The sequence below is a fragment of the Dipodomys spectabilis genome, unplaced genomic scaffold, assembly GCF_019054845.1.
Source record: "Dipodomys spectabilis isolate Male_0828 unplaced genomic scaffold, ASM1905484v1 ptg000082l, whole genome shotgun sequence".
Taxonomy (NCBI): Eukaryota; Metazoa; Chordata; class Mammalia; order Rodentia; family Heteromyidae; genus Dipodomys; species Dipodomys spectabilis.
In genome coordinates this window covers 3,939,530-3,963,486 of record NW_024870759.1, presented here as the reverse complement: position 1 = coordinate 3,963,486, position 23,957 = coordinate 3,939,530, and the positions used below count along the sequence as shown (strand labels likewise).

The 23,957-nt window shown below is 37.2% G+C and overlaps 1 protein-coding gene across 1 annotated transcript in view; it reads right to left on the bottom strand.

Moving 5' to 3' along the window:
- The window catches only part of LOC122110911 (amine oxidase [flavin-containing] A), a 62,168-nt gene that overhangs the window by 15,094 nt on the left and 23,117 nt on the right, over positions 1-23,957 (bottom strand). The window contains exons 3-8 of the mRNA XM_042683632.1: positions 22,531-22,668; positions 5,584-5,688; positions 4,771-4,862; positions 2,166-2,307; positions 718-867; positions 291-450 (exon numbers count right to left, since the gene is read on the bottom strand). Coding sequence (XP_042539566.1) covers positions 291-450; positions 718-867; positions 2,166-2,307; positions 4,771-4,862; positions 5,584-5,688; positions 22,531-22,668 — 787 coding nt within the window. The remainder of the gene's footprint in view (positions 1-290; positions 451-717; positions 868-2,165; positions 2,308-4,770; positions 4,863-5,583; positions 5,689-22,530; positions 22,669-23,957) is intronic.

The following is a 23,957-nucleotide window of genomic DNA, read 5'->3' as shown; positions in this document are numbered from 1 at the left end:
CTGAAGTTTAGATTGATGATATTAAGCCAGAAACATCTATTTGACTTGAAAGCAGTACTTCTGACAAAGAGTAACTGGAACCCCACAAATAAAGTTATCATTGCAGGCCTTCCTTTCCCTTTCCTATTGTCATCACTCTTTGGGTCATAGGGGGCAGAGGTTATGAAGAAATTAACCAGTTCTTGATCCTTTCTCTACCTATGTGAAAACAGTATGTTTCCAGATCAGTATTCCTAAAAGAATGTGGCTCCTTCATTTAATATAATTTAAACACAAGTAAGAGAACTTACCCTTTTTCTTCCAGAAAGCTTCCCTGTAATACATCATGCACTTAATGATAGCCCCCATTGGCAGACGCTGAATTAATTGATTTCTCTCTGATGGAAGCTCTGGTTTGAAGTGGATCTTGGCAGTCAAGGTCGGAGGGATGGCACTAATTATGTATTTGCACTGAAACACACATATGCAAAATCTCATTTCAAACATGAGCTACAGTCTTTGCAGAGGCTATAAAAACCTTGTCTTCATTATTGTGAATAACAGAGTAGTAACAACATGCAAAATGAGGCAACAAAAGAGAGCAAAGTAGGTCAACCAAGGCTGTTAATTTAAAAGACTAAGCATAATCAGACTTGTGTTTGGATTATATTTGGTTTCAAGCTACAGAAGGCACAAAATCTATTTACTACTAAGTTTCTTTTGACTAAAAGAAGTTACCTCATAAACTTCATGATTCAGTGTCTCTACAATGATGTTTTCCCCTGAATGGTCAATATAGGTAACAGGACGGCTCAGCTTCACTCGGTCCCCAAGGAGGTCCATTATCCGCTCACTCACCTGGCCTGATCCACCTACAAACTTCCGTTCCTACAGGAAGTAGGCAGGAAAGGAAAGTTATAAAAGCCAGAAGAAGCAATAAGAAGAGTGGAATATTTGTCACTGATTAGGAAACCTTCAGAAAAATCATACCCACACCTCAATGTCAGCACACTTAACTGTTGGGAAAAATCATCAAGATAGAAGCAGAGTTAACCAAGGAATCTCAGTTATCATCCTCTGCACAGCTTCTAATAGGGAAAAGCCATTATTTGTTTGTAAAAAATTACAGACAAGAAAAAATGCCCTATGTCAGTACTGATCAGACCAAATTGAAATAGGAAGTCTATGAACTTCAGATGCCCAACTGTGTAGGTAGGAAGTGGGGGAGATGTGCTTTTCCTAAGCTCTGTAACTTCTAACTCCTCTTGGCTCCTTAAAGTTCCATCCTGGGCAACTTAAAAGAGAACAGGCTGATAGCGATATTAGGACTAGTCATGCCCTATCAGTCATTACCAAATGAGGTCTTAGGGATCTGAATCTCTTGAATAACGTTTTGCAAAAAAAAAAAAAATAGTCTGGAATTATAGTGGAGGCTAAATGCCTATTTGCTCCTTCAGAAGTTATAATAACTCCCTGAACAACTCATCAGATCATGAGTGCTCTGCCCATTGCAATCTGCTAGTTCTGCTACACTTACTATGGAAATAGCTCTGGTTTAGTCTAAAAAGGCAAGTCCTTAACACAAAACATTTGTTAAGAAACCAGAGAATACTGTTTTGGTAAAATATTCATTAAATGGATAGAAATCCATGTTGGCAAACTGAGGCATAGGCCGCCACTGACAGTATGTCAATCATTACAAGCAGCAATTTTTGCACTTTTATAACTACAACTAGTTACCGACATCACCAAAGTTCTTTATAAAAGAAGTTTCCACAGTTATTCAGACCTAAGTTATAATTTTTCATTTCTCAAAAAATTGGTACAATTCAGTTTATAGTTTAACTTAGATTATTCAGGAATTGCTCTGAACTTTTGTTTAGTGGAAAGATCACAAATAAATTCCATCTTATTTACAATTTACCCTTTCGTGTTTAGTATTTGGTAAGTTAAATTGTAAAAGAGTAAAATTTATCCTTTATTTTTTAAAAATTCAAACATTTTTTGGCTGCAAGCTTCTTTTCAAGAATGAAAAGAAGAAATGAGAACTTTTCTGCAGACATGACTTTTGAGATACTTTATGTTGCTAATTATTCATGACTGGAACTACTGAAGCAGTTACAAGGACATTGCTCTGGGTAAAGGCAAAGTCACAAAGTTGCAGTTTCAGAACAGCCACACCATACCTGGCCTCCGTTAGAGACTGAGAATATCCTAGTGGTACCACCGCACTGTTTCACATACCACAAGAACCACAGAGCAGAAACCTCATGGGGCTCAGAGGTGACATTGATGTTCACAAAAAGAGTAGCAAACTCCCTAGCAGTCCTATTCACAGAACAAGAATCGAAGTTAGGCATCAATAATATAAGCACAGAGAAGCACATGTTTTCATAATGCAATATTTCACAATTAGAAAGTATTTCTGTTGGGGCTGGAGAGGTAGCTCAGGTGGTAGAGTACTAGCCAATGAGCAAAAAGTGTCAGATCAAGAATTCAAATCCTGGTTTCAGATTAAAAAAAAAGGAGTATTTTTTCGAAACAAAAAAAGTCTTATGAACTCAATTTCTAAAGAAACACATTTGTTCATTCTTGAGGAAAGTAAATGGTGTGGGGAGATGGTAACTTCTAGAAAATGGGGATGGATTACAACCAAAAAAAAGCTGATGGTATGGATGAATAACATCTTCCAGGAGTAGTCTTAATGGGCTATTAGGGATGGCATGGTAGAAAATGCCAACAAATTGCTAATTGCCAATTATGGATTACTTCCAATATGCTAATCTTATTTCTGTCTAATATGCCAATATGCTTCTCAGTGGTCATTGGGGTTATTTTTTCCAATCTATTTTAAAGATCTACACCTCTTCAGTTCTTTGCTTCTACCCTGGTCTAGGATATTGGACCAGCTTCTACCTGGGTGTACTACATCCCCTCTTACATACTATAGCAAATGACTTTTGAGTTCAAAACTGAACAAAACCTTCTGCTTGGCTAGGCAGAGTATCTCAACTTTGTAATACCAGTGACTCAGGAGGCAGACATTGGGATAGAGGTTTCAAGGTCAGTGCAGGGAAAAGGTTAGTGAAACCCCATCCAACCATAAGCCAGATGTGGTGGTCATGTCTGTAATCTCAGCTACATAGGAGGATGGAGACAATTGTATTTCCAGACCAACATGGGCAAAAAGTTAGTGTAACCCCCACTCTTCTCAATCAATAAGCCATGGTGGCATGTGCCTGTGATCCTAGCTACATGGGAGGCTATGAAAGACTTGTATAACAAAAACCCTTCAATGGCCTAAAATGGAAAGTTCAAATCTTAAATACAGCCTCAAGCAGTGCTCCAACCTCCCCTTATACCACATATTCTTCTCATCTCTATGGTCCAGGTGCACTGACTATTCAGTTGTTAACATCTGCCAATTTTCTTCCCATCATAGGTGTTCACAAAATGTGTTTCTCCTTTTGACTTTCTAGGCAGATACCAGCCCCTCACATCATCTTTACATCTCCTTCCTCCCCTCCGATCATGTGGGTCATTCCTAGAGGGTTCCATCCCTTTCATAATATCTACCTTTTCCTTTCCCCTACTCTGCTCAGTGGATCATTCCTGAAAGATACCAGTACCCACTATTATCCACCCAACCTGTTTCTACTTGCTCCTCCAGTCATTCCTGGAAGATACCATGCCTCCCTCTGTCCCTGTGGACCAATCCTGGAATATATTATTCTGCCCCAGCACCTACTAGTAAATACAGAAAGGGTGTATCAAGATGCTATTTTCCAGAAATGATCCACAGCTCAGGAGAGGCTGGAGGGTGTTTAGTCAAACATAGTGTCTTCTGAGAATGCACCATAGAGCTAGGAGGAGAGGGATAGTGGTAAATGGATTTTTTTTATGGGAAGGACCCACAGGTGAAGGGGGAAACAGGATGTTCAGATGGTTTGGAAATAGGTATTTTCCAGGAATGACAGATAGGGGCTGAGGGCAGACAGTGAAAGTAGAACAATTATAGGGGCTGTATAAGAAAATCAGGTAGGGTCACTGACTCTATGAGTCATTCAGGAAAGACAGTATCTTGTCCTGTTCCAGTAGCTCAACTAGGAAGACCTGCCCTGTCCCCATTATTTAATGCACTCATCACATCTGTGCTTCTCTTTCTTCCCTTCAGCAGAGCTCCTTCTTGAGCCTGTCCACTCTCCTACAAGGACTTTTGATTTTCTTTGTCTTTGTTTTGTATTAATAAAATCCATTCCTACTTTAAAAAAGATTATATTGTCTAGTCATGTAGTGGCCCTCTTAGTTAATAATAATAATCCTGTCATTAAGTCATAAAGTCATGACTATATTAATAAACTATAAGTTACTAAACTAGTCACATAGATCCTAACTGAACTATTATAGGTTATATTTTTCATTCATACAGATTACCTTCCCTCCAGTTTCCTATTATTCTATATCAATATGGAATTGCTTTTTAAATTTTTGTTAACTGCTTTTGTAGCTAATCTCTATATAATATAGTCGTAATTATGCTTATATTATATAGTGATTGAACAACCCTTTAATTAAAAGATGTTCTATTCCATGTACCTATTTTCTTAAGTTTTTCACTTATTGTCTGCTTAAACCTGTTCTAAAATATTGAAAGTACCTTCAAAGTTTCTATGGACAGAAAGATTTCCTCTTTACTTTTTTCTATAAATTACTAAGAAAAGCATCATCGCTCAAGACAGGAAAAGGATCAGGAGGAGAGTTAAAAAGTAGATTTTAAATAGTAAAGCATACTTTGTCCAGCAGATCTTATCAAAGAGATCTTTCATAGTCATCTTGTCCCATTCTTCGGCATGAGGGGCATCCCATGGTGCATCAGCTGGGATCTACAAGGAAAGGAAGTCCCATGGTCCCACTCTCAGGCGTGAAGGTAATTGTCACTACTGCCAGACCCCTCTGAAAGCCCTAAATGAGAACCTCTGAAAACTGTTTTTTAGTCTCTTGTGCAATGTATGTTGGCTTGAAATTATATGTAGATGTAGGGTGCTCTTTGTATTCCATGTTCTAATGCTATTGCCAAAACAGTATTACCACAAGTACACTTAAAAGCACTATAAATTTAATATGTAATGCAATTAGCATGATAATGATGATTAAAAGCTAATGCCCATTTTAAGTCCCCAATTCAAGTTTGAGAGTGTGATATTACAGAGCCTAAGTGTAAGTAAATAAACTTTGGGGCAGAAAAAAAAATCCTTCACTAGTAGTATTATGGATGGATAACTATTAAGTAGAGATACCTGGCAAAAGATGTCACAAAAATGCTCAATGACAAAGAACTGAAGACACATAAACATTAGTATCAGCAAGAGTGGGTTAGAATGCTGGTGTCTTGCTGTGTAGTCTTGGATAAATTATATAACCTCTTGGTACTCATTTCCTCCAGTTGTTGAGTGGAAATCATACCAGCTTTGCAGTTGTTGGGTGCACTGGAAATGACATACATAAAAAGGGTCTGGAGCAATGTTTCTAGCACCTTGGATGGATGGTAAACAGTTGCCACTGCTGTTTCAGTAATAGACTGCACAAACTGAACACACATTTTACCTCCTTTCCCATTTTATCCATTGTCCGCCACAGATTGTTGTAATCCAGGTATGTGATGGGATTCCACACAGGTGGAAATGCTCCCCGAAAAGGATAAGATTTCCCCTGGAACATACAAGCAAAGAAAACCAATTACAAAGGACAATCTTTTAAGTAAGCATAACATTCTAAACCACAACAATCAACCAACCTAAGCCATTTTCAAAGGAATAGGATCCTCACTGGGTCAGAAGCATTCACTTTATTGGAAAGCATATACATTCTACCTAAACAGGCCCAACTTTAATAGGATTAATAAGTTTCCTGAGTGTTGTATAAATTTGCTTTTAGTTTACAGGAAATCATGGCTTTTTGATTCATTTCTAGCTATTTGAACAAATAAGGTAATTCATTCTAGCTTCTAAAATCTGAGGCCACAAAATTCCTGAGTTCTTATCTCTTTGGAAGAATGATCCTACTCAGATGAGAACAAACTGAGGACATGAAGGACTGTCTTTAGACCACATATAGGACAGGAAGCAAAGGAGAACATTTTAAATAATGTTTTAAGGTTTATACAAGCTAAATAAAGACTGGCAAGACTGCAGACTATATCTGATGACAAGAATCAAAATATTAGCAGTATGGAACAATGGGAATATGTAAATTTGGCCTGTCTAGTATCCATTCTTCTTTCTGAACAGTACTTTGGTTTCCTTTTGGGAAATTGTCTCTGCTCCTCTGTGTACAGCTATGTAGGGAAGATGGTTCTGTGTACCAGTGGCCATTACAAAAGTGATGATGGTTAGATTCTTCTCCCTCCAGCCTACCTCAGTGATACAGTTCAGCTTCGGGCATGTGAGCTGACCTAGACTCAGAGGACTTTAACCCTAGAGGCTTTTGCCCAAGGATAGAAGAAAGCAGAATATAATTTCTCTTTTCTCAGGACAGCATGATAAGCAGATGCTAAGCTGCTATACAGACCATGACTATGGCTTCTGCCTCTAACTTTCCAGAGCTCCTCTGCTCTCTGCAGATTCTAACATGTAGACCTATAGTCTTGTATTGATTCTGTGACCCTGCTCATTTCCTTTGAATAATTTCCCTCTGGTTTGGTACTAATGTCTCCAACATGAGGATGGCTTACCAACACATTTAAATTTCCCATTCATTGTGTAATATACATTATGCTAAGCAAAAGCAATCTTTAGAGAAAGCCACCAGGAGTAGGTAGTCTCTGAGGCCTTATTTGCACATTCAATTCATTTTATAGTCAGCCTTCCATATCCTCAGGTTCTGTATCCATAGTTCTGATTATGGAAAATATTTAAGTGCTATGTTATGAACATGTACACACTTTTGTCTCACCATTATTTGTTAATGCTACAGTATAACAATTATTTTCATAGCATTTACATTATACTAGATACTAGAAACACTCTAGAGAATATTTAAAGTATATGGAAGGATATGCATAGGTTATATAAAAATGCTATGACATATTGTGAGCCTCCTTGGATCTTGGTTTCCATAGGGGTTCCTGAAACCAATCCCCAAATATACTAAGGGACAAATACACCTTAAAAATAACTGCCTTCTTCCCAAAATACAACCTCTCATGTAAATATACACAGGGACCTATGCATTTTATATACAATTAAATTGACTAGGGTAGAGTATATGCAAGAGTGAAATTCCATGGAGTAAGTTCTTTGAACAATTAACAGACAGTTTAACAAAATGAATGCCAGGAGGCTAGGACATAGTTTGAATGGGAAGGGGAGTTGGGCATAGTGATGAATGGTAGAGGGAAAGGTGGACATATATAGTCATAATATTCACTATACATATGTGATAAAATAAGTGGGAAATATGAGTCCTGGGGGGAGGGGGGAAAAGGATAGAAAGGATGAGGAAGGATGATAGAAGGGGTGACTGATCAAGAATCACTGGATCCATAAATGGATATGCTAAATTGTAATATCCTTGTGTAAACAAGTGAAGATTAAAAAATAATAGCTGTCTTCTTGCTGGACATGTTGGCTCATGCTGGTAATCCCAGCTACTCAAAAGCAGAGATTAGGAGAATTATGGCTTAAGGCTAACTTGGACAAAAAAGTTAGTGAGAGCTTATCTTAACAAAAAACTAGGTTTGTCATCCTAGTTGTGGGGGAAACATACATAGGAGGATCACAGTCCAGGCTGCTCAAGTAAAAAGGTGAAACCCTAACCCCAAATTAACTAAAGTAAAAAGGACTGAGGATATGTCTCTAGTGGGAGAATGTCTGCTTAGCAAAGCACAAGTTCAATAATCAGTACTGCTAAAATAAAAATAAACACATCTCAATATTCATAAAGTCCAAATCTTTTCTACTAGTACAATTTTGCATGAGAAAATTTTAATTGAGTAAATATTTGTAGAAAGTTGCCTGCATGTACTATACAATATTGGGAGTTATATTAAACATTTTTCAGAAAGGTTAAAAAAAAACCCTTCTGACCATCAAAGCAGGTTCACAAGACATAACAGCATACCCATACCTTGCAACTGAGTAAGAATATATGGCACTAAATAACAAAGAAGTAAACTACCTTTCCATATAGCAAATTTGAATAGCCTTGGTAGATAACATGGTTTAATTTCTTATCTGAAAATGCTATGCTGAAATGCCACAGTACAACATTTTAAGACTCCAAATCCTTTATCATCATCGCTACCATCATCACTAACATTTATTGAGCTCTTTCTCCATGCCTGGCATTGGCTAAAGCTCTTCATATGTGTTATGTCATATAATGTTCCCCCCAGCTCTGTGAAGGCAAGCACTATTAATATTTCCATTTTATAAATGAAAACACTAAAGCCCAGTGACAGTAGCTAATAAACAGTAGAACAGAAATTTCCTGTTCTCAGAGTCTTTGCTCATAAGATATATTTTCTTGCCTCCTACATGTGTGATAGAATGTGGAGATAGGTTTGTTTCAACAACATTTTAAACTTCTCAACTAAAAGAAAGTGCTCTAAAATGTGAAACTTATAAATCTTCCACATGTATCTTTTCTGTTTCTAAACATTAAGAATAGAGAGTAAGAATCCCCAGGTTATAGAAAGACTACTGAGGAAACATGACCATCTTTGGAAAATGCTAATGTGTTCTGAGAGAAAAGGGCAGAGACATTTTACACTGAGCACAAAAATAGCTACAGAGAAGAGAGAGGCTGGAGTTAATAGCTTGGACAGCCTTCAGAACAGCTGGTTCTTTTTATAATTCATCCCAATTGAAAGCTAGGAGAAAAATGTATTTTCCTGTTCAAAAGTATATTTATACCTAATAGCTTCAAATAAAACTGATCTAATTTGAAAAAGAATATTGTATTAAAACAATTTAAGTACTTTTAATCATCTGGAGATGTTAATTATTATAAATATAACTTGACAAAATGTGTTCCATATTTCTAAGGTCTTTATACAATGATGCCAACTTGAGTGTGCTTATACAAGATCCTAGAGGCCTAGTAATTCAACTTTCATAAATACACAAGGGAGCCAGGAGAACTGAAAGGTTCAAGGAGAGAGAAGAATCTGACCTGGAAATTTCCTTAGGTATAGAAACCATGAAATATTCTTTAAAAAGATCATAAAGGCCATTCATAGCAAAAACTTTTATCCTGTTGGCAAAGACACCAAGTAAATAGAAGATTTCATTAATTAGTTTTATCTTGATCAGTTTCTGCCTTCTCTGTCCTTATCTCAAGGAAAATCTAACCCTGCTAGAGAAATGTGGGTAAATGTCAATTACAGGACACCCTTTCCTTTCTAACAAATATGTAACATGGACTTATTTTCTCTATGGCCCACTTCTCCAGACTGCTTTTGCAAATAAGATGGTAGGAGACCCTAGGGAGGTCTCTCAGCTGAAAGAGAAGTGCCTGAGATTAAGAATTTTAGTTTACTAAATGGGATTGTATAGCTTCTCACCAAGAAGTTAACAATTTCTCTGTCCTAAACCACTTCTCAGCAAGAAATGCCTAAGAGCAAGTGAAGCAAGAACTGTGGAATAATACTTCCAAATGATTAGTGCTCTTTAAAAATAAAAGAAAAATTCCAAAATAACAAGTTCATTTTGTTCCCATGCTCTGAAATTTACTACTTTTCCAAAATGGCCTTAAACTTCTAAAACACCAACAAAGTAGAAATTATTGATGTTGAATAAAACACAATGTCCTTGGAATTGTGCCCCAAATACTTAAGGACAAACCTTTCAGTAGTACCATTGAGAACTTAAAATTTTCCTGGAGATGCAATTGAACCTAGGGCCTTATACATTCTAGATAAATCCTCTATCACTGAGGTACATCTCCAGTGAGAGAAAATCTTTGATGATTTCTATAATTTACAACAATCCTCTGAATAATGAAATCAAATAAAACAAGACATCCAATAAATAGGATGGCAGCAGTGTGCTGTTTTAAAATTCAACAAATTATTTTCTTCCCCTTTCTAATTGTGGGTAACCAAGCCCTCTTCAAGCATAGTAACTTCAGCTGGGTATAATGGCTCACAGTGGTAATCCCAGATATTTACGAGGCCAAGACTGACAGGATTGCAGTTAGAGGCCATCATGAACAAAAAAAGATAGGCAAGACCTCATCTCAATCAAGCCAGGCATAGTGATGTGTGCCTGTGAGAGACCAACTATGGGCTCAAGTGGTAGTGTACCTACCTATCCAATATAGGGCCCTGAGTTCAAATCCCATTACTGTCAAAAAAATAAAGGCAAAATAATTTCTACTATATAATTTCTGTGGGACCACTGAAGACATACATCTTTTTCAATTGTCATTCTTTTCATGTTCCTTTTTCCCCTTTGATGCTAGAGCATGTTAAGCTTGGGCTCTACCACAGAGCAATGCTCCCAGGCCTCTGTTATTGCACCTCATAGTCAAATGATGCTTCTGTTTTCTTCAAATCCTTTTATTTCCTGAACTGCAACTTGTTTCTTCCTAAAAACCTATAGGGACCCTTTACTCTAACGTCATCAATGAGCTAGATCTGAAGGTATGTATCCATCCTACAAGCACTTGGCTGCATCTGATCCATTCCATCAGATTGTACTCCTCCAAAATCTTCACCTAGTTGCTTGAGCCTTTCCCCTCTCACACCCACTGAATCTCCCAGAGTTCCATCTTAAACCTTTTCCTCTGCCCACCCATTTCCTGTTTCCCTAGGAACTCATCCACATCTGGATTTGTTATTATATTTGCAGTGTTATGGTTTGCATTTTTATGTCTGTTCCTTGTTTATGAGTACAAAATTGTTATCTACAACGTTTTACATAATTTCAAGGGCTTGGTTCTTGCATGTTTGCTTATGAACTGACATTTCATAGCTTCCAGAAAATACAATGGGTGCCTGAGTCATGTAATCCCATCTCCAAAGAAGGAGCCACTATATTCAGGTATAAATGATGTACTAGCATCAAGAATAAATAATTTAAAAATAATAATTATAGTCTTTCCCATGGGATTTTAATGTGCGTGCGTGCGTGTGTGTGTGTGTGTGTGTGTGTGTGTGTGTGTGTGTGTGTGTGTGTGTGTAAACAAGATAGAAACAACAAACAACATAAATCTGTGTGGAGACTCTTGGTAAATTAACACTACTGGCACAGTCATTGTTTATAAAACATTTTTTTGGAGCCAGGTGCTGGTGGCTCATGTCTATAATCCTAGCTACTCAGAAGGCTGAGATCTGAGGATTGATTACAGTTTGAAGCCACCTTAGGCAAGAAAATCTGTGAGACTTATTTCCAACAAAACACTCAAAAGAAGTGGTAGAGCATTAGCCTTGAACAAAAGAAGCTCAGGGGCAGAACTCAAGCCCTGAGTTCAAGCCTCAGGACTAGCAAAATGTATATATTTTCTGACTTTCACAAATGCCATTAACTGGAGAAGAAAAGGCAGTTAGACAAAAGATGAAAACGTTACCTTCTTGAAAACACATAGCTAACAGCCCATTTACATATTATTCCCATATCCTATAATGCACCTATTAAAAGCTACACTTCATAACTGACTTATATAACTAACTAATCTGTATATTATCTTTATAATAGTAAAAAATAAATTTCTTAAAAATTTAAAAAGTTACAGTTCAATGGATTTTGGTATATTTGAAGAGTGTGCAACTATGTACTTTTAGAAAATTTTCATTGTCTCAAGGGAAAAATCCTTTATTCATTAGTCACTCTCCATTCTTTTCTACCCCATTTTGAAGAATTATCAATCTTTTCCCAAAAGTAGATAAACCAATATTTTAAAATTCTCACCAGTAACATATAAAATTCTAATTATCTGCCCTATTAAAACACTTATTATTTACTGTCTTTTTTATTATAGCCATCTGGGAGGGCATAAAGTGGCATTACATATTGACTTCCTTTTTTTCTATTTTTTTTTTTTTTTTTGCTTTCCTTTCCCTTTTTTTGGGGGGGGGGGTCCGGTCATGGGGCCTAAACTCTGGGCCTTGGCGCTGTCCCTCAGCTCTTCTGCTCAAGGCTAGCACTCTACCACTTGAGCCACAGCGCCACTTCCAGCTTTTTTTCTTTTTTTGCTTATGTGGTACTGAGGAATCAAACCCAGGGCCTCATGCATGCAAGGCAAGTGACCTACCACTGAGCCACCTTCCCAGCCCTCCTTTCCCTTTTTTTGTGGTCCAAGGTCATGCTAGGTAGTTTATCCTGGCTTCAAATTTGTGGTTCTTCTGCCTCAACTTTCTAAGTTCTAGGATTTAGGATTACAAACATGCATTATCATGGTTTTATGGGATGTTGTTGTTTTTTTTTGAGAGGGCCTCAGCATACTGTCTAGGCTGACCTCAAACTCTGGACTCAAGTGATCCTCTTGTCTCAGCCTTCTTAGTAGCTGAAACTACATGACTAGGCCACTGAGTCTAGCTCCTTATTATGGTATTTACTTGAATTTCCCTAAAGATTAATGATGTTGATCATATTTTCATATCTTTATGGGTTATTTGTACATCTTCTTTGGAGAAGTATCTATTTGAGTCTGTTGCCTATTTTTTGTACCATTCCTGGGTGTTGAACTCAGGGACTGGGCATTGTCCCTGAGTTTTTCTGCTCAAGAATAGTATTTTACTACTTGAACCACACTCCCACTTCTGGTTTTGTGGGTGGTTAATTAGAGATAAGAATCTGATGGACTTTCTGCTCAGGCTGGCTTCAAACCATAAATTTCACCTTCCTGAGTAGCTAGGGTTATAGGTATAAGCCACTGGTGCCCAGTTTTTGCCTGTTTTTTTTTTTTTTAAATTAGATTGTCTTTTTGCTATTGAGTTTTATGAGTTATTTATATATTCTGTATATGAGAAAATTTTCAAATATATTGTCTCATTCTGGATATAAACAATTTACAAATATTTTGTCCCACTATGTGAACTGTCTTTTCAATTTCCTGAGCATATTCAAATAACAGTTTTTTAAAAAATGTTTTGATTTGTGGGTGCTGGGAGCTCATGCCTATAATCTTAGCTACTCAAGAAGCTGAGATCTGAGTATAGTGGTTGGAAGCTAGGAGGAGCAGGAAAAGACCACAAGATTCTTATCCCCAATTAACTATCAAAAAAAAAAAAAGGACAGTGGTAGAGAACTAGCCTTCAGCAAAAAGCTCCATGACAGTGTAAAGGCCCTAAGTACAAGCTCCAGGACAGGCACACAAAAAAAATTCTTTGATCAACTTAAACTTATCTTTTTGTTGCTGTTATTGCATTTACCTTTGTGCCATCCAATAAATCATTACCTATATCAGATTTTTAAAAAAACTTGTACAACTCCTTTATATAACTACTTAAAGATAACAAAATGTGAGATAATGCAATAAAATAAAATCTAAGTGCTGAATATTAAAAAAAATAAGGAGCTGTAGTAGAGTAGTCCTAGGCGTCTCATAGCTGTTCACTTCAGACAACTGGGGCCTTAGTCTGTCTATTGTGCATAAGGGATTTCTTTTCCCCTAGGAATTGGTTCAGCCCAAGAGAAGGAGAGCAGAATATGAGTAATTTGCTATTCTCAAGGGTGACAACATCCAATGAAGAATATGAACAAAATACCTCAGTTTCCCTGTCTTAGTAAGGCAATTCTGTAGTATAGTCCACAAAATGATGGAAAAACCTAAAAATTAAAAATACTTTGTTTAATCTTTATGTTCTTTAAACTTAAAAGATACTAAAAGGTCAGGCAACAGTGATTCATGCCTATAATCCTAGCTTCTCAGGAAGCTGAGATGCAACCCTTATCTCCAATTAACCAGGAAAAATCCAGAAGCAAAGGTATGGATCAAGTGGTAGAGCATCAGATTTCAGTGGAAAAAGCTAAGTGAGAATATGAGGCCCTGAGTTTTCATCCCAGTACTCCCCCCCACACACACACTGAAGGAAGACAGGTATGGTGGTGCATGCCTACAATTCCAGGAGGCTGAGGCAAGAGTATGATGTCAATTTTGAGGCCACTCTAGAATATACACTGTAATATCAAAACCTTGAATCAAACAAAAAACCTAGAAGTGACCATGCGCATTTCCTTCACTAATATATTCCTTCCTTCCTTCTTTCCTTTCTTCCTTCTTCCCTCCCTCCTTCCTTCCCTTTCTCCTACTCTCGCTCCTTCCCCTGTAGTGAAGACCTACCAGCTCCATATACAAACCTTTTCCAAAATGATCAGAAAGCAACATTACTATCAAATTGACTACAACGTACTATATGTAATATGTTGATAGTATCAGAAAGTAATAAAAGACTCAGTATTTTAGAAAATGCAAATCTCTAAAACCATTTCCTACATTAGCATTTCTCACTCTGATCTTTATTTACAGACATTGTATAAAATGGTTCCATGGTGATAAAACTGGGAAGTCTTGGTTTATAGTTAAACAGTCTTTTTTTATTGCCAGACCTCACAGGACTCCTAATTTGTTAATGAGCATCATGACTCTCAAAGATTGGGCTAGAACATAGAGCACTTCCAAAATTTATCACAGAACTAAACCTTCTCTCCTGCAAAGCATTTTTTAAAACATTAATGTTGTTTAGGAAACACTCAGGAAATATTTCTTCACATTCTGGCTAGCACTTGTTGAAGCCTGAGAAAGTGTGGAATAAAAAAGAACTTGTGATAACCAGAATATTTATTTCCCACCTGCTACTCAGGGAAGACAGTCTCATTTATATCCCTCTGGATAAGTAGGTACATCATCCCACAACACTGAGTTGAAAAGAGAAATAAAATCTCTTGCAAAAAAATCTCTTGCACATCTAGTTAAAACTCCAAGTTCATAATGGACTGTACTCAGTCTGGACCCTTCTTGACAGTGCAATGATAAAGTATGTTACCAAATGTTGAAAAGACGAAGGGAAAAGTAGAGCTTTCAAGCTAGGCTGTTGACTGGGTGAACCCACATTGTCTATCTGTGACAGGACAAAGTCCTGCTCCTGTACTGAAGGAAGTCATTTGAACAACAGCTCCAGCATTATGATGATGGATATGATGATGGCATAGAGTGGGAAAGAGAGTAGCCATGGGTCTATCAGACTATAGTACAATTTTCCTAGCATTGGAATCTAACATTTTTTCCTTTGTTAAAAAATAACCTCCATTTTGTAGTAAGATTTAATGGCCCATTCCTACAATCCTAGCTAATTTGGATGCAGTTCAAGGCCACTCTGGGGGAAAAATTAGTGAGACCCTCTCTCAACAAGTAGCTGGTTATGGTAGATGCATTTGTTATACCAGCTACACTGGAAGTATAAATAGAAAGACTGCAATGGGGGCTTTCCCAGACATAAATGCAAGACACTATTTGAAAAATAACTGAAGCAAAAAAAAAAAAAAGAGAAAGTGGCCTGGGGGGCATGATTCAAGATTAGAAAAAGACATGGGTGTTTATGACTAGTCCACTGGTAACTTCTTCCCAAATAATTATATGGATTAGTACCTGTACTCATGTCTGTATTCCAGGATCTACTTTATCACCTGCTGCTAGTCAACAGGTATAAACCAGAGTGATTTCCTTCTATTGGTACTGAAGCCTGATTTTTTTCAGTGATACTTCTCTGCTGGATATAGCTATGGAAACTAGACCACTGGGTACTCTGGAAGACATAAAATTTAATCTAAGCTTGCACTTCACTATGTATCATTTGAACATGACAAATTAAAGGAAAGCTATGGGAATGAAAGGAAATGAATCATTCCCTTTGTTTGGAAAAGCTGACATGAGAAGAGTCTTCCAAAATGAAAAGGATTCATTTCCACAGCCTTCAGGACCAAGCTGTTCATTATACTGAATAGTAATTAACACAAATTTTCTGATTCCATTGGATACATGAAATTCCAACACAATGCAAAAGAAAAAAATAGAGTACTATAAAAACATTACTGTACTGACAAAAAGCATTCTCCTTTCAGTTCCAAGTTCTGTGGATACTGATTAATGAATTCTCCCCTCCCTTCCTTCTCAGGGTCTTAATTTTGCCAGGCAGGCTCTCTATCACTTAAGCCACTCTTTTTGGCTTTCAGACGTTTTTCAGGTAAGGCCTTGGGTTTTTTTGTCTGGAGATGGCCTGGACTAAGATCCCTTTATTTATGTCTCCCTCATATCTGACACCACAAACATGTGCCAGCATGCCTAGCTTGTTAACTGAGTTAAGGGGATCTCACTGGCTTTCATACTGACTTTGAACAATGATCTTCCATATCTTCATCCCCAAATAGCCTAATTATATGTATAAGCTACCATGCCTGGCCTGATAAGGTTTAAATGCCTGCCTTTCTTGTTTCTATAAGACTTTGAACCAAACAGTCCTTCTTACATTTTTTTTCATCTCTAAAGTAGCAATTACTGTCATTTATTAAAACTCTGAGGCCTACTGAGTTTTCAAAAGTTTTTTTCCGTTGAATTTGACTCTGAAATGAAAAAGCTACAATGAAGCACCAATACTGTTAAGCGTAGGATGGCTTAATGACAGAAGACTTTCTGGCTGGGTCTGAACTTCCCTTCTTCAGCAAGTGTCAGAAGGGACTGGGTATGGGATTCATAGACATTGGTTTAGAGGTTTCAAGTATTAGGAGGAAACTGCAAAAGTCTGAAAATTGAAGATAAATAATAGAACCTTTTGGATATAGTAGTAGATATGTGCTCTGTGGCAAAGATAGAGATTACAGAGGGGAAAGTAGAAAGGAAGCAGAAAACAAGGAATAAGTTTTACTCTCCACTGAGTAATTAGATTCCAACCTGAGAGGTCAAAAACTTCAGTAGTTAGGCTGTTGTGGAGACTAGAGTGATCTCCTTTGAGGGAGCTGTTTATAGAATGTTTCATTCTATTCATGAGGCTTTTTTTTGCCATTTACCCAAATGTCATGGCTTCACTAAATGGTGATTGCCAAGCTCCACAGCCTGAATATGAGAGAAATTCTTTATGTTTCACCTAACTCATTTTCTGTGGGGTTAGGAAAAGTCACTCCAAGGCAAGATGGTGACTAGAGGACTATTCAATGAGTAGTTAGCAATAGTTCCTTTTCTGCCTATGGTTGGTACTCTACCACTTGAGCCATGCCTCCAATTTCTAGAAATAATTCCTATATGGGCTAGGGATGTGGCTCAAGAAGTAGACACTTATTTAGTATTTGTGAGGCCCTAAATTCAATCCCAAGTACTACAAAGGAAAAAAAAACAAATTAAAGCAAATTAAAAATGAATGAAGCCAGGCACTGGTGCCTCACTCTTGTAATCCTAGCTACACAGGAGGCTGAGATCTGAGGATCACAGTTTGAAGCCAGCCTGGACAGAAAAGTCCATGAGACTTTTATCTCCAATAAATTACTCTGAAAAAGCTGGAAGAGGCACTGTGTCTTAAGTGGTAGAACACTAGCCTGAAGCACAAAAAGGCTCAGGGATAGCATTTAGGCCCCGAGTTCAAGCCCCAGGACCAGCAAAAAAAAAAAATGAAAAGGATAAAAAGGATTCCATGCAGCTGCTGGGGTCATCATCACAACAAAGAGGATGTTCTGTGGATAGACAGCAGTGGTAATTGTACAACAATGTGGATGAACTTTAATGCCACTGAATCATACACCTAAAAATGGTTAAGATGGTAAATTTGTGTCACACCTATTTTGCTAATATTTTGGAGAAAATGAATAAAAGAAAAAAATCTTAGAACTTCCCTTTGATATATGTTGGGCTGTCTGAGATCTATTCCTGAAATTATAAGAAAACGAAAGGCATCTTTTAAAGGAAATGGCTGGGCTGGGAAGGTGGCTCAGTGGTAGAGTGCTTGCCTTGCATGCATGAGGCCCTGGGTTCGATTCCTCAATACCACATAAGCAAAAAAAGCCAAAGTGGCACTGTGGCTCAAGTGGTAGAACACTAGCCTTGAGCTGAAGAGCTGAGGGACAGTGGCCAGGCCCAGAGTTCAGGCCCCATGACCAACCAAAAAAAGTTAGAAAAGATACTAAAAGAAGGTTAAAATTTAATATGGTAAGTTAAAACAATTTTAGCTGGTAAGCATTAAGACAAACTATGTATATATGGAAATAGCACAATGAAATCCCTTGGTATAATTAACATACTTTAATTTTAAAAATAAGAAAATAATCTTTTTAACAAAAGAGAGAAAAGAAGGCTTGGAGGCATGCCTCAGTTGGTAGAGGGCTAACCAATGAGTGAAAGTGTCAGGTACCAAGTTCAAGTCCCCTGGTCTCAGACCTGAAAAAATAGAGGAAAAGGGACAAAGTAATAAAAAGCACACCCTCTGCCTTTTACTTGACCCACTAGCTAAAACCCAGTTCCTTTATTAGCAACAACAAAATTTACTTAGTATTCCAGGACACACACACATTCTAAAAGGCTGAAACCAAAGTTTCAGTTGTTGGCATAGAAACCTAGAGTAATGGCTATGAGCAGAACAGAACCAATACTGGGAAAATTTGCTTTCTGGGATGTTACTATCAGAAAAGCTTATGTTATTTAAACAAACATTTACCACACTACTCCAAACCAAATGTATGGTACACATCTGTACTCTCTAGTTTCATTTAGAAAGGATTAAAAATAGAGAAAGGGAGAATGCATAACTATGTCAATTTATCCTTCAAAGCAACTCCATCCCTGCACTCTGCCCACATTATGATCTGGAGGAACCCAAAGAAAGCAAAGACCTGGCACTGCAAAATTTAACAGTAACTCACCAAAATGCAACAAAACATATTCCTAAAAAAAAGATGGAACATCTTAGTTTCTACCGCACATTATGAACTAATCTAATAGGCATCCTGACCTAGTTGCTTCTCTTACCATTTAAAAGAAAAGAACTGGCAGAAAGTGTTCTAAATACACTTAGTTGATGCCACTTAAAATCCATCTTTTAAAAACAATGGGATTCACTTATATTAACTTTACAGATCAGATAAAATATCTCAAATATTGCCATATCAAATTCACAACACTCATAAAACCTGTTTTCTGTAGTTATTTCAGTATCATTTATAGAAAAGAATATACTGTATTAGATTATGGAAGCTAGAGTTTCCATGAGTGACTGCAAGTGTCACGAAGACAATATGTATTGTGAAAGAAGTAGACTATTATGCTACAATTCCTTATTTCCATCTAGGAATGGAGAAAATAGTGGGAGTTATTACATTTTTAAATATGTGGAATTATTTTTGCTATATCATCTATTAACAATCTTATTTGGAATATTAAAGCAAATATCTTCCTATTTTCTTTGATATGAGCTCCTCAAGTTTTAGCTTCCTTTTCATCATGAAAGCATCTACTACACTAAGTATTATATCAGCTAGTTACATGGGTCTTTGGGGCTTCTAGGCCATCAGTGAGCAAAATGGTCATCAACATTGAATGTGGAGACACACTAAAGGAAGAGATGACCCTTAAGAGAGAGCCATCAGAGAGAACTAGGTCAAGCACAAGCTATAAGGCAGCTTCCTAGAGTCCATAGTTACTGACAGTGGACTCTGGCATAGTAAGAGTCAGCATAAAATAATGCAAAGACTTTGATCTAAATTCCAGCTTAGTGTTTCTCATTCAACTTGCAGGTTAATTGACCTTGATCTTTGGATCTTTTCTGTGATATGAGGCTATAGCACATTATCCTTAAGGTCTTTGTAAGGGCTAAGTAAGATAATGGAAGCAAAGACCTTGGCTCAGGGCCTAGAGTATACTAGAAGTTGCATAGAGAAAAGTCAGCCTTATCATTACTGTGGGGTTGGTACTGACCTTGATTTAAATGTGCTATTTATTGTCCAAAGTACAGGTAAAACATGAACTTGCCACATTACATAACCTAATGGTGCTATTGTGTTGATATTCTTTTTTTGGAGGGTTGTTCTTTTTTTTTTTGAGATAGGTCTTGCTAGGTAGCCCATGCTGTACTTAAACTCGCAATTCTCCTGCCTCAGTGACTACAAGTATGCATCATAATATCCAGCTTAATTTCATTCTTTAAATTAGTTTCAGACTATGAAGTTCAATGCCACAAGATGCTTTATTTAATAAATATATGGCAGCACAATGATATTTTTGTTTTTGAGAAACAGAAACACAGTAAGAGTTGAGTAGTTTCAACCTTCAAAAAGATGAAGCTGTACTTTACCTTAGTGAAGGACCTAGCAGCAGCAATGAAGAATATGAGTCTAGATGCTACTTTTAAATTTATTTTCTTAACATAAGCACCCGATACAATACATACCACTTCTTTAAGACTTCCTATGAAGTTTCCTCTACTAAAGATTGAAATAGGGAGCTCTCTCAAAGTACAAAGGGGTTATACTTGGATTTCTAGAAAGCAAGGATCCCTACAAAACCTAGAAAATTCTATAGACTTTGGAAAGAAAGCTCAATATTTAACTGAAGATACATAACTCATAGGTTATCCAGAAGGATGGACAACATGTTGATATCTGTGGATAACTTGCCAGCAAAGTCAAGATTTTTAAACAGCATTTTCTGATTTTGATCCCACCTACTTCTGCCAAGAATAAGGAGGAGTTGAAGTACTCACCAAAGCTGGCTCTGGGCACCCCTTTCAAAATCTCATGTTAGCAAATCATGTTTTAGAGTGGGCCTAGCTAGAAAACGGGCAGGTTCTTAGTTTGAAGATATAACCACAATTTCTCCATATTTTCCCATTTTTCAAAATGTGCATAAAGGAACACAGACTGGAAGAAGTAAGAAAGCTAAAGAAAAGTGGTCTTTTAACTGCATGCACTCATCATGTGAGCCAAGCAGGCTTCAGTGAAATTGATACTCTATAGTAATATATGTGTTTAGAGAAACAAATGTTGGAGGTTCAGTATGGTTGTGTTCACCATCAGCACTGTCATTTCCTAGACAATATATTGAGATAATGGGGATTATGCACTCAGGATTAAGTAGACTGTTACAAGTTTTATAGCTTTGTCAAGGCACTTTACCTCTCTGAATGTTTGTTTTTTTCATCTGTAAAATGGAAATAGTCATGCCAGCTAAGTGCGTCAGATCTAAGAATTTAAGGAGTTAAATAAAAAGTTTTTAGTTGTTTATTGTTACCCTCAGATAAAATAAATATCTCTCAGTGTCTGACTTGTAGGAAGGAATAGATTAAAAACATGAGTCTGTTCAGATTCCAGGACAATAATCATTCACATTTGCTTCCCAGTTGGAATGGAGTGTCAATTTCCATGATGATCTAATCACTAGTTTAGTGTAGTGGATTTAGTTTCCCTCCTCACATTAAATATGTTAGCTGCTATTGTTCTTACTGCTGTTATTCTTTACTAGCCTAGGAAAACACCATGCAGCAGAGAAAAGAAAAATTAGGAAGGAAAGGTTTTCTTTTCCTTTTTGATTGTAGTCTAGTAAAACCAAAATTCCAAACACTTTCCTGTGGTGCTAGGGACTGAAACCAGGACACATCATACATGCTAGGCAAGTAAGTACTTGCCACTGAGATATTCCCTCAGTTGCTACTTTGTAGGATTTTCCACAATTTCTTCATTTCTCTCTTAACCTCTGCCCACAATTTTTCTAAAAGTTTCTGGATTTTTTTCTCACATGTGTTACTGCCAAGAGTCTCTCAAGCTTCCAAACCACGTTTGTCAGAGTTTGCCAAAATTCCTGATCTCCTAATTAGACATCAGTTTTCTTACCTCCCAAAGCCCTGTCTCCAGACTCTCGGTGATTATCTGTGGCAGAGCAAGGCAAGAGATGTGTCTGTTGAAAAGTGATATGGTTACTGGCATGGCAATCCTTCCATTAGAATGAGTAAAAGACCCCTGTTCATTCCTGGAAGTGGACTGCAATGTCAGATTAGAAACTTGATTTCTTAAGGTACCTTTCCAGACTCCAACTACTCCATGTTTGGCTTTCATGAGAAAGAAAAATGGTGATAACAAATTTTTTTGTGTGGATCTGGGCAGCTGAGTTTAAACAATCCTTTATTTAAGCAGCTAGGAAATGCACAACTGAGCTAGACTTCCCAAGAGTCAAAGCCAGATAAAAAGAAATGATTCAGAGTGTTCAAAAACATGCCAAGTTCTAAGAATGAAGAGACAGAACCAGGACAAAAGCTAAAGAGGTGGCTTCAAACTATTGTGTTCTGTGGAGCCTTACAGTTGTCTTAGCCTTACAGTTGTCTTCTACATGAGGATGCCTAGAACTGAAGAGATGTATGTGTGTGAGCATGTCTATCCAGGTAACCTCACCTCCACATGGATTTTACTTCATAGGAAATTTTTAAAAGATAAAAGGCAAAGGAAAAGAAGGGTCAAATAAAACTTTAAAGTTAAGAGGCTATTTTTATGATTGCTTTGAGAAAAAAAATAGTAACTGAAAACAAACCAAATGTTTTTCAAATAAAATGCTTCACATTGGTCACGGGTATAAGTTCAAACTTACCTTGACATATTGAACTAGGCGCTCACGTATATTTACTTTATAAGTCTCTAGGCCTAATTCCTTAGACAAGCGTAAGATTCTGTTCTGGGTTGGTCCTACGTAGGCTCCACCAACATCTACCCATTTAACATGCTCATTCTGCAAAAAGAGAAAAGTGGTTCGAAGACTTTAGTTAAAACTAAAAATCAGAAAGTATGATAAAAATGATCTTATTTATTTTACAAAATGGTATCCTATCTCTTCCTGATAAAGTGCAACTAAACAACTGGACACTTCAGAAGAGCACTTCCATTTGTAGAGCTACTGGTGATCCATAAAGATGAAAGCACACTGCAGTATATTCTTTACAAAACACTTAAGTTATTATGTGTGCTTTTGCTAGAAGAGACACCAGAGATTTATTAGGCTTGATTCCCTGATTGCCACTGGATAAAAATTTAAATCAACTCACATTGATGAGCTTATGATTACATTTTTTAAAACTTCCAGGGAAGAATGCATCATAAGAATACTAAAAAGTTAACAAGATGGGCTGGGAAGGTGGCTCAGTGATAGAGTGCTTGCCTTGCATGCATAAGGCCCTGGGTTTGATTCCTCAGCACCACATAAGCAGAAAAAAGACACAAGTGGCACTGTGGTTCAAGTGGTAGAGCACTAGCCTTGAGTTGAAGAGCTGAGAGACAGCGCTCAGGCTGAGTTCAGGCCCCACAACTGACAAAAACAAGTTAACAAGATTCATATACCTACTAATTTTTTATAAACATGCAAATTCTCATAAGCTAAAATTGTTTTCTTACCCTCTTTTGAAAGCAGTTTTCCACTTTTCATATCTTTTCATTAACATAATGATTTGATCATCAAATTATAATATTATATATTTATTTGGTGGTAATGATATATAATGTATGTATACATATGTGTGGATGTATGCGTATTTATTTATTTATTTGGTGGTACTAGAGTTTGAACTCAGGGTCTCACACTTGCCGGGCAAGTAATCTCCCATTTGAACCACATTTCTATCCTCTTTTTGCACTGGTTATTTTCAACGAGTTTGTGCCACTATGCCCAACCATTGAGCTTCCGCTGCAGCTAGGATTAACCTGTATGTGCTACCATACCCAGCCATTGGTGGAGTTACATGAAACCTCTTTTTTAAAGTATGAGATGACTCTAAGCTGGGCTGAATTACATATGTGACCTAGTCCTACTGCAGTTTACCATTAGTCCTGGTTGCAGTACAACCAAAGTAAGAAGTTGACCAACACCCCCCTATGCTTCACCGCCCCCCCCCCCCACTTCTGGGCTCTAGCTTTGCAAGACTATCAAAAGTACTGTTCACATCAGGCACTAGTGGCTTACACCAACAATCCTAGCCAATCAGGAGGCTGAGATCTGACAATCATGGTTCAAAGCCAGTCTAGGAT